Source organism: Gracilinanus agilis, chromosome 1 (assembly GCF_016433145.1).
Source record: "Gracilinanus agilis isolate LMUSP501 chromosome 1, AgileGrace, whole genome shotgun sequence".
NCBI lineage: Eukaryota > Metazoa > Chordata > Mammalia > Didelphimorphia > Didelphidae > Gracilinanus > Gracilinanus agilis.
The window spans coordinates 705,241,726-705,252,816 of record NC_058130.1 but is presented as its reverse complement, the minus strand read 5'-3'; the positions used below and the strand labels follow the sequence as shown (position 1 = coordinate 705,252,816).

General features: G+C 45.4%; 1 protein-coding gene across 1 annotated transcript; it reads left to right on the top strand.

Moving 5' to 3' along the window:
* Window positions 1-721: 721 nt before the first annotated feature.
* Window positions 722-3,673, top strand: GRINA (glutamate ionotropic receptor NMDA type subunit associated protein 1). Its single transcript, XM_044658356.1, has 6 exons — window positions 722-1,054; window positions 1,155-1,267; window positions 1,446-1,646; window positions 2,407-2,535; window positions 2,629-2,772; window positions 2,883-3,673. Exons 1-6 carry the CDS (start codon window positions 739-741, stop codon window positions 3,030-3,032), a joined length of 1,053 nt encoding a protein of 350 aa, XP_044514291.1. The 5' UTR covers window positions 722-738; the 3' UTR covers window positions 3,033-3,673.
* Window positions 3,674-11,091: the final 7,418 nt, after the last annotated feature.

Below are 11,091 nucleotides of genomic sequence, written 5' to 3'. Positions count from 1 at the left end.
TCTGGAAGACAGGACCCTGGGCAGAGCAGTTCCCTTTGTAGAAGTAGTGCCAGCCCCTTCCCCTGTTCCTCTTTAGTGACTTGACTGCAAGGGGCCCCAGAGGTCATCTAGTCAATCCTTGTCCTTCCGCTTCCCCCATTTTACAGATAAGGAAGATGCTGCCCCACAAGGTGAACTAACTTGTTCGAGGTCATCCCCACAGCTGGTTAGTGGGGACTGGATCCCTGGTCCCCTGACTCTCAGGCTAGGGCTCCTCCTTCCTCCTGAGAGGCTGTCCTGGAGCTTCATTGCACTTGACTTCACCTTTGTAAACATGGGGTGGGAGGGGGCGCTAGCCCGATCCACCTTGGGGGAGCCCCACTCCTTTCCCAGGTCCCACTTCCCCTTTGTTCTGGGAAGACACTGGACAGTTCTTACTGTCATTAAGGAGGTGGGGTGGGGAGGGGTTTCTGCTCTCTGGCGTGTTTACTCTTCAAACCCTTGGGCCTCTCTAAGGTCCTGACTGCCCTGACCCCTCCTGCCTTGGGTTTGGGGAGTGGTTTTCTAAGGGAAGCCCGGATCTTCTTTCTCTTTCAGTTTCTTTTTTCCCCAAATGGCCCTAGATTTGACTGTAACCATTCTCCCACAGAGAGGACTGGGTTCAGGAATCTGTGCTTTGGTTCCTTAAGTTGGGTTCTTTATTTATTTTTCCTTTCTCCTCTTCTCTACACTCAGGTGGTGATTGTTAAGCCTGCCAACATGCCCCATGAGAAGAGTTTCTTGGTGACGGGGGAACCCCCTGCCAACCCTGGATACCCTGGGACATCTCAGCCTCAAATGGCCCCTTATGCTCAACCACCCTACCCTGTGGCCCCTCACCCACCACCCGTCTTTCAGGGTGCTTATGGCCAACCAGGGTACCCTCAGGGGCCCTACCCTCAAGGGCCCTACCCCCAAGCTCCTTATCCAACAGGCTATCCCCACCCACAAGCAGGTTACCCCCAAGGTCCCTACCCACCCAGACCTTATCCCACCAATCCTTATGGACAACCACCGGACTTTCCAGATCCTAATTGTAAGTAGTGGGAAGCAGAGAGGGAAATGGAGGTGTGGGCAGAGAAATAGTGGCCTTACACTTGACCTTCTCTCCTTTTATCCTCTCTCCCCTCCCCCAGCACCAAGGAGTGGGAACTATCATGGGGAAGGGCCCCCATCCTATTATGACAATCAGGACTTTCCAGTCACAGACTGGGATGACAAGAACATCCGGAGGGCATTTATTCGAAAGGTGAGAAATTCTCATTCTAGTGAGGGGGAACTGAAAGGAGAAAAATAGGTTGAAGGGGGACAGCACACACATTTAAGGGAGGAATATTGGGTAAGGAGCCTCAGGGAAGTGTCCTCTTTCTAGCCAGGATGGTCTCCCTAGTCCTGGGACTACAGCCAGAACCCTTTCTCCCATCTAGGTGTTCCTGGTCCTTACCCTGCAGCTGACCGTCACCCTCTCCTCTGTGGCTGCATTTACCTTTGTGGATGAAGTGAAGATTTTTGTCCGGAAAAATGTCTGGACCTACTATGTCTCCTATGCAGTCTTCTTTGTTTCTCTTATTATCCTTAGTTGTTGTGGAGAATTTAGACGAAAGCACCCTTGGAACATCATTGCCCTGGTAAATCCCCAAGACTCTAATTGCCCAGAGCTGAGACCACCCCACACTGACCTGCCAAATTTAGGGACCCTCAGGAGTGCGGAGATAGTTTTTCCAACCTTAGTAACCAGAGATTCCATCTCCAGACCCCTGACTTTTCTCAGGCATTGGATTCCCCCTTCACTAAAATCCTAGATCAAGGGTTCCTAACCTTTTGAACCCCTTTGGCAGCCTGGTAAGGCCTATGGACCTATTCTTAGAAATTATCTTGTTTGCTTTTTGCTTTTTTTTTATTTTATAACTGAATGGGGTGGTGGGGCAGGTAGATGACTAAGTGAATAAAGAGCCAGGTCTGAAGATGGAGGTCCTAGGGTGACCTTAGCTGTGTGGCCCTGGGCAAGTCACTTAACTCATTGCTTAGCCCTTACTGCTCTTCTGCCATAGAACCAATACATGGTATTAATTCTGAGATGGAAGGTAAGTTTTTAGAAAATTACAATTGAAAGAAATGCTGAATTTCAGTTAAAGATTAGAAAAATAAAGTTGTAATTTTTCCCCCCATCTAAGTTTACAGAACCCGTGAAACCTATCCATGGACCCTAGCTATAAAACCCTTATCCTAGAACCTAATAACCCTTAAGATGAGACCTTCTTGGCAATAGTGACCACGGTTACCTGCATTCTTCTACCTGCCCCATTATAGAAGATCGCCTCCTCCAGGGCCCCTGAGGCGCTAGGCTTGGGCCAATGGTTCACGCCATACCATCTTCTTCCCCAACAGTCCATCCTGACCCTGAGCTTGTCATACATGGTGGGAATGATTGCGAGCTTCTATAATACGGATGCTGTCATCATGGCTGTGGGCATCACCACCATTGTCTGCTTCACTGTGGTCATCTTCTCCCTTCAGGTGAGGCAGATGGGCCCCTGCGGCATTGTCCCCTTCCTCCTCCCCATCCTGGGGCTGTGGCACTCACACTCTTTTTTTCTACCCCCCTCCAAGACTCGCTATGACTTCACCTCCTGTATGGGGGTCCTCCTGGTGTGCACAGTGGTGCTGCTAATCTTTGCCATCCTTTGCATATTCATCCGCAACCGGATCATGGAGATTGTCTATGCCTCCCTGGGAGCTCTGCTCTTCACCTGTGTGAGTAACGAGGAGGAGTGCCTGGGGGGAGGGCACTGGGCTCCAGGCCCCTGGGGGCGAGGGCCCTCCCTTCTGGGGCCTTAGGGTCTCTCTCTTGTCCCCATCCCTAGTTCCTGGCAGTGGACACCCAGCTGCTTCTGGGAAACAAGCAGCTGTCTCTGAGCCCCGAGGAATATGTGTTTGCTGCCCTGAACCTCTACACAGATATAATCAACATCTTCCTCTACATTCTTGCCATCATCGGCCGGGCTAAGGAGTAGCCCCGGCTGGGCCCTGCCTGGCCACCTGCCCCTTCCTTCCGTCCCAGCTCTCTTCTCCTTCTCTAACCTCTCTTCTTGCTTCCCTTCTCTTTTCTCTCTCTCCTCAAGTCTGGGTGCTGCTGCCTCATAGGCGAGGGGCAAGGCAGTCTTGTGCTCTTCCCCTTCTCCTTCCTTAGGGCTGAGGCTGAGGCTCAGGGAGCCCCCTCCCCCTGTATATAAATGTGCATATATTTATGTTCAAACCACAGCTGAGACTGTTGGCCCTGACTGTGTCCCCAGCACGGCCTCGCCTAACTCCAGAGCTAATTGGGAAGGAACTGACTGAACCAATCCCCCTCTCCCTTTACCATGCTGCATGAGCCCTGCCCTCTGACTCTGCCAGTTCCCTAAGGTGGGGACAGATTTCAGGCTTCAGGGAAGAGGAATGAGCCCAAGATCTGAGAGTGCACGGCTTCCTTCAGCACTCCCACCCATTTACCCTTCAGCCTGGCCCAGAGCAGCCCCCTTCCTCCTCCCTCATCCCCCTGCCCTCCTTCAGAAGAGGGGAACACCCATCCCCTGGACTGAGCACCATGGGGAGGGGGGGAACTGGCTGTGTTTCTTCCCTACAGCTACTGTCAATAAAGCTCTAATAAATGTGACCCCCCTCTTTTCCTTCTTTTCTAACCCATGCCCCATGACAGGGCTTGGGGCATCCTTTGCTTGGTTCATAGCAGCATAGTCCCTGATGGGGAGTGGTGGTCATGTCATAATGCTCTTCCTTCCTTTGCACTTAATACAAAGGTCCCTGGAAAAATCTGGGGTTCCAGAACAGTTGCTGATGTTGGCAAAATCCAGGATGAAGGGGACCTCGGCTGGGAATCCCACTGACATTAAGAGGTGGTTGGGAGTTGGAAGTTCACAGTTTGGGAGGCTGGCTTAAAGAAGCACTTGCAAGAGCCTAGCAGGGGAACCTGGTTGCCTTGATGGCCTATTCTCCACCATCCAGGCCTGAAACCTGTCGTGCCAGGCTCTGGTATCCTATGGGGACACAGAGAGGAGACAGAACCCTTAACCTGGATGAGGCTGTCCTTGCCCTTAAGTCCGTTATTGGGGTAGATTAAGTACTCCTTTATAATTCAATCCAACAAGTCAGTGCCATGTAAGGTATTGTATTAGGTATTGGGGATGCAAAGAAAAATAATGAAAAAAGTCCCTGCCCTCAGTGGGCTTAGATTTTAGTGGGAAATAACCTATAAATAGGCAAATGCAAGGAAATTTGGGGCTAGAGAGTACTAGCAACTAGATCAAGAAAGATTCAGCCCATGGCATCTGAGGAGCAGAGAGGGAGAAAAGGGAGGAAGCAAGCATTTATGTGCCAGGTCCTGTGCTAAGCACTTTATAAACATTATCTCCTTTGAACCTCACAACAACCCTAGGAGGAAGATACTATTATCCATATTTTTTTAAACCCTTGTACTTCGGTGTATTGTCTCATAGGTGGAAGATTGGTAAGGGTGGGCAATGGGGGTCAAGTGACCTGCCCAGGGTCACACAGCTGGGAAGTGGCTAAGGCCGGGTTTGAACCTAGGACCTCCTGTCTCTAGGCCCAACTCTCACTCCACTGAGCTACCCAGCTGCCCCTCCATATTTTTTAGTAGAGGAGCCTGAGGTAGTCAGAAGATGTGACTTTCCCAGGATCATATGGCCCAGTAAATATCTGGGGCTGGATTTGAACCCAGGTTTTCCTAACTCAGGGTTCAACACTCTCTGCTAGTGGGATGGAAGTGGGAAAGTCAAAGATAAGGGATAAAGATGAATTAGTGTGGCAAGTAGCCAGTGCAAAAGTATGAATTGAGGAGATGAAATTCCAAGTTTGGAAGAACAGCAAGTAATTCAATTTACCTAGAATCCAGGGTTTTCTAGGTGGATTAATGTAAACAATCTGGAAAGTTGTGTTCTCAGACTTTGACTCCTGCTCTGACTTCACTTTCCTCCCTCTCCAATGTAGACCTAAATAGTTAGCTACTTTATCCCTGTTTTCAGTCCCCTGCTCTCAGATCTGTCCTCCCCTTATCTCATCACTTCATTCTTTGTCAAACCTCAACCCTGAACTGAACTATTCTCATCATCTTCCTCCTCTACTATTCACTAGCTATTAAATGCAGGTAGAGGAAGCCTCACAAGGTGCTGACAAGATCCATTACAAATTCATGGTATTCCACCTCATCTGGGCTGTCAATCTCCCTGATTGATCCCTTATTTTACTCCCCACAGAAATTATTACAAACTTCTTCCCTCCTCAAGTTGCCCATGTTGCCTCCTTCCTTCCCCTTCAACTGAGGACCCTTTATTGAGAAAATCCCGTTAGATGGGAGCTCCCTTTTTCCCCACTTTCTTCATCTGAAAACCCCTTAATGCCATCCTGTAACTTCTCAACCAGTGTCAGAGAGTGGTCCTTCTAGCCCTGGCTAACCCTCCTGTTTTCTCCTCAAGCATCTTCAATCATCTCCCACCTCTCTAATCTTTGACTCCTTTCCTTAGTGCCCTCCAACATGCCAGAGTCTCCCCAATCCTTAAAAAAGCTCAACTATTCCCTCAAACTGTCCTGCTACATCTCACCCCCATGTCTTAGCCAAATTCCTTGAAAAAGATGTTTACATTTGCTGCTTCCACTTCCTTTCCTCTCACTGACTCCTCAGCCTTTTGCAGACTGGCTGCCAACTTCATTGCTCAGCTGAAAACTTTTCCAAGTTACCAGTGACCTCTCAGTTGTCAATTCTGATGATCTCTCGGGCCTCAACCTTTTCAACATATATGCTGCATTTACTCTTTGGCCACCCTGATCAAAGTGGTCCCCTTTTGACTGCTCTGATTAAGTTTTCATGACACTAGTCTGTCTTGGCTCTCAGGCTCTTTTGCGCCACATCATGCCCCATAACTGAATTCTGAGGTTCTATTTTAGACCCTTTCTTGAACTTCAGTGCTTAACAAGGTACCTGGTACATAATAAACACTGATTAGATGACAGACTTTGTACTTTCTTAGTAACCTCATTAGCTCCCATCAGTTTCAACCATGATCTCTATGAAGATGACTTCCAGTTCCCTATATCCAGGCTCTTGTGTCACTAGTTGCCCATTAGACATTTTAAATTGGATCACCAACTCCACATGCTCAAAACTGAACTCATTATCTTTTCCCTACCAAACTTTTCCTTCTTCTAGAGTTCCTCGTTTCTTTCCAGACATCACCACGTCCTCAGGATTATCCTCAACTCCTTATTCTCCCCTCCCCACCCCAGTTTACCCAGTCACTCCTAAATCTACCTTCACAGTATCTCTTACATCCAGTACCTTCTCTCCACTCACACAGCTACCACCTGAGGTCAGACTCTCATCTCTTCTCACCTAAATTATTGCCACAGCCTCTGAATGGGTCTCCCAGCCTCAAGTCTTGCACCACTCCAGTCCGTCCTACACACTGGTGCCAAAATAATTTTCCTTAAGTGCACATCTGATCATGTGACTAACCCTGAATCATTCAACTTCAATGGTTTCCTGTTGCCTCGAGGATAAAATAGAAACTCCTTTGTTTAGCTTGTAAAACCCCACAGAGCCTGGAACCAACTTGTCTTTCCACCTTCCCTGGACGGCTTTCCCTCTTCATCACACATAATACTCTCTGGCCTCCACATCTTTACTCTGGCCATCCCACATGCTTGGAATGTGTTCCCTCCTTACCCCTGCCTCAAAGAGTGCTTTTCCTTAAGCATGTATACATGCATGTACAAACACATACATGCATGTGTATTTGCATGTATATGTGTGTATATACCTATGAGGCCAATTCAGAAATGTGAACACATATAGTATATATAGCATATAATGTGTGTATATATACATATAAACATGAATATATATTCATTTATGTGTACACATATGCATGTACATACATAGATGCATATATGTATCTCTTTATCTATCTTGAATGGATAGGAGAGAGAGAGATATGGATGGACAGATGTATAGATGGTTAGACTGACATGTAGGTAGATAGTAGAAAGAAAGATGGATGGATGGATGGACAGAAAGGTAGGTAGATAGTAGACCAAGAGATAAAGATAGATGGATGGATAGATGGGAAGACAGAGAGAAAGAGAGAGAGATGGACAGATGAACAGATGGATAGATGGATTGGCATGTAGGTAGATAGTAGTCAGAAAGATGGATGGATGGATGGACAGAAAGGTAGGTAGGTAGATAGTAGAGAGATAAAGATAGATGGATGGATAGATGGGAAGACAGAGAGATGGACAGATGAACAGATGGATAGATGGATAGACTGACATGTAGGTAGATAGTAGACAGAAAGATGGATGGATGGATGGACAGAAAGGTAGGTAGGTAGATAGTAGACCAAGAGATAAAGATAGATGGATGGATAGATGGGAAGACAGAGAGAGAGAGATGGACAGATGAACAGATTGGCATGTAGGTAGATAGTAGTCAGACAGAGATAGATGATAGAGATAGATGGATGATAGATACACAGATACATTGATACATACTAGGGCTTTCATGTCCTAGACCATATTCCAAGACTAACTGTAGATGGTTGATACCATGAATATAAGCAAACCTCCGCTGACCCCTAATAGAATGATTTTCTTATACATACATATGTAAAATAAAGTTTAATTGATAAACACAACTGTAAGACATCACCAACAAGGAATACAGTAATAATAAAATACGCTGTGCATTGTTATACAGTGCTGTACAGTAGTTCTTCCCTTATCTGCAGCTAATATGTTCCAAGATCACCAGTGGATGCCTGTAGCCACAAGACAGTTCTCACTTTCTCTCAACACCTTTGTTCACTTTACTGTATGGTACTGTGCTCTCTCTCTGCTCCTACCCCTCAGTCCAGCACTCTACAACCTCCTATACCCCCTTGCCCACCCCTCACCCCCAAACATTCCCAAGTGAAAGCAGAAGAATTGACCCTCAAAGGGACTGCTGCCCTGGTGGACCAACAAGCCAGAGAAAGGAGACTTTTGCTCCACTCTACCCACCTGCCCACCTGCCCACCAGCAAGTCTGTCTTCCATCTGTCAGAGTCTGGCTCGGGTCCTGGCCTCCACATGTCCTTGAACCATGTGCAGGTCCCTTCCCTCTTCCAGCAGCAGGCCCCTTCCTGCCTCCCTCCTTCTCCCGGAATGATGCCAGGTAACGGAAACCACAGAAAGTAAAACCTGGGATAAAGAGAATGCCATATACATATATGTGTGTATATGTATGTGTAGATATGTTAATGGTATCAATTTTCCCAGGAAAGTCTGAGGTATGTTCTGCTAAAAGGAGTGATGTAGGTATATAGAGACACACATATAAACATGTACCCATAAATGTGTATAGAAAAAATAAATATGCATGTGTGTATCTATACATCCAGACATATAGATATATATGGGGTTGGGGGGAGCATATTTAGTTCCTAGAACAGTGCCTGGCATATAATAGCATAATAGGTCTTTGTCAATTGACTTGCTATTTGAAAGGTAGACTGAATACTTGAAGAATAAATTACGCATGTTTAATCAGAGAATAAATTGAAAAAATGAAAACATTAAAGACATAATTTTTATTTTTTGTACATATGGCATTATCCAGGATATATATGTACATGTTATATATATGATACATAATATATATGTATATATGATGCAGGGAGGGAAAGGAAGGGCTGAGACAACCATAAATAAATTCTATTTATTAAAAAAAAAAAAAGGTAGCCTGGAGCCAGCTAGTGAAGGTAACCCAAGGCATGTCATCCTAGAGAAAATAGGGAACCAATGAAGATTATTAAACAGGGTAGGGATAAGGTCCTTTGCTTTTAGTAAGATTATTTTGGTAACTATTTAGAGGATGCCTTGTGGGAGTTGGAGGTGGGGTGGACAGGGGTGAGAGAGGAGACTGGAAAAAGAAAGACCAATTAAGTTATTGTAATAGTTCAAGTGAGAGAGTCTGGGTTAGAATAGTGTGAGGAGAAAAATGACATATCTAAGACACGTGAGGTTGAGGTCAATGTGGCTTGACATCTGATTAGATATGGAGGTTAAGGGAAAGGGAAGTCTTGAAAATGACTCAAGTTTTGAACTAGGGGGAAGGTTCAAGGAGTTTGGTGCCTTGCTTTTACAGTCTCTTTACAAATATTCTTGCCCCCTTTCTAAGGGTTCTCTGTTGATACTTTCTCAGACCACCTGGCCTCCCAATTCATCCTTCTTAACACCTGTAATCTATTCTTCATTCCACCATCACCCAAGACTGCTGCCTTCATATTCTTGAACTCTGAAATTCCTCTGATCATAATTTCCTGTCCTTTCATCTCTCCCCATTCTTTGTTTTTTAAACCCTTACCTTCCATCTTGGAGTCAGTACTGTGTATTGGTTCCAAGGAAGAAGATGGTAAGGACTAGGCAATGGGGGTTAAGTGACTTGCCCAGGGTCACACACCTGGGAAGTGTCTGAGGCTAGATTTGAACCCAGGATCTCCCATCTCTAGGCCTGGCTCTCAATCCACTGAGCTACCCAGCTGCCTCCTCTCCCCATTCTTTATCCTTACTTGGACCTCCATTCATTCCATTCACATCCTCTCTGATCTCATTTCCCCCACTTCACAATCTTGGTTCTATTGGACCAATCATTGTTCTCCAGCCTTCCAGCCTTGCATCCATTGCTGAGTTTTGCTTCCGTGCCAAATCTCCACCTCAGGCCACCCTATCATCTACTCTGTTCCTACTCTAGAGCTTTGAAGTGATGCATCTAGGTCAACTACACATTCATATTGTTTAACTGGACCCTCATTGTTCTTCCCTGATTGAATAAATTGTGATCTCCACACCTTCTTTGCAATCCCTAACACCTCTATATCACTCATCTTCTCCCTCTCAGCAGAACCTTTCTGAGACCATTCACCTTGAACTCTTTCCTCTACTCCACCCTTCAAAACTCCTCTACTTTTAGCCCTTCTTTCCTTCTTTGCCCTAGTCTTGGAGAAATGAGTGGTCTTCCTTTGTCAAAAATAACCCTTCTACTTGAGCTCTTGATCCTCCCCTCCCAACCCCCCTTTTTTCTGAGAGTTTGCTCCATTTTTCATTCTCTTATATTCAATTTTCCACTTTTGGCTGGATCCTTTCCTGTTGCCCTTCTATGTTAAAGGACCTTCATTTGATCCTGTCATTTTCTCAAGCTGTTGTCCTTTCACAGCCAGACCCCAACTGTTAGTACTTTCATTCTGTCACCACTCAATCCTTAATATCAGGCTTCTAATCCCATCACTTTATAAAAGCTGCTCTCTTCAGGATTACCAGTCATTTTCTAACAGATAAATTGAATCACCTTTTTACAATCTTCATCTTCATTGACTTCTCTGGAACTCTTGGCACTGTTGACCACAGGCTCAGCCCTTGACTGAGTCTCAATTTTAACTCAGATCTTCTTGAGACTCTTTGCCTAACTCTATCCATTGCACCACTTAGCAGACTTTTGGAAGTAATATTATGCTCATTGATTGTTATTTATTAAAAATTTTTATTTAAAAAAATTATTCAATACAATCAAATACAATACTACCTTAAAAGTCTCTCTTCCAATGAAGCATCTCCTAGCTGTACATTGAAATTATTCAGAATTCCTTTGAAAGATATACAGTGATAAACTTGTATGACCCTCTGACCACAAATATCAGACAAATCTCCAAACAGGGAGACATCTCTGTCCCACAAAGATGCTCATTATTGTTGTGGAGGCAACTCAGGATGGAGTCCCAAGTTGATGAGAAATCCCCTATTGATAGTAAGACCTTCCAGATGCTCCTGTTTTATCATGCTGGTTGAATCAAGCCATAGGATATTGCAGAACCTCCTAGATTAGTTCTCTAGCCATTCCAAAGAGTTGACCTAACAATCCTCAGAAGAAAAAACAAGTGAATAAAGAATGTTTATTGTCCAGATTGTGACATGCAGTTGGACATCCATAGAATTGGTCTGTCAATTCTTATAATTTGGATAGGCACTG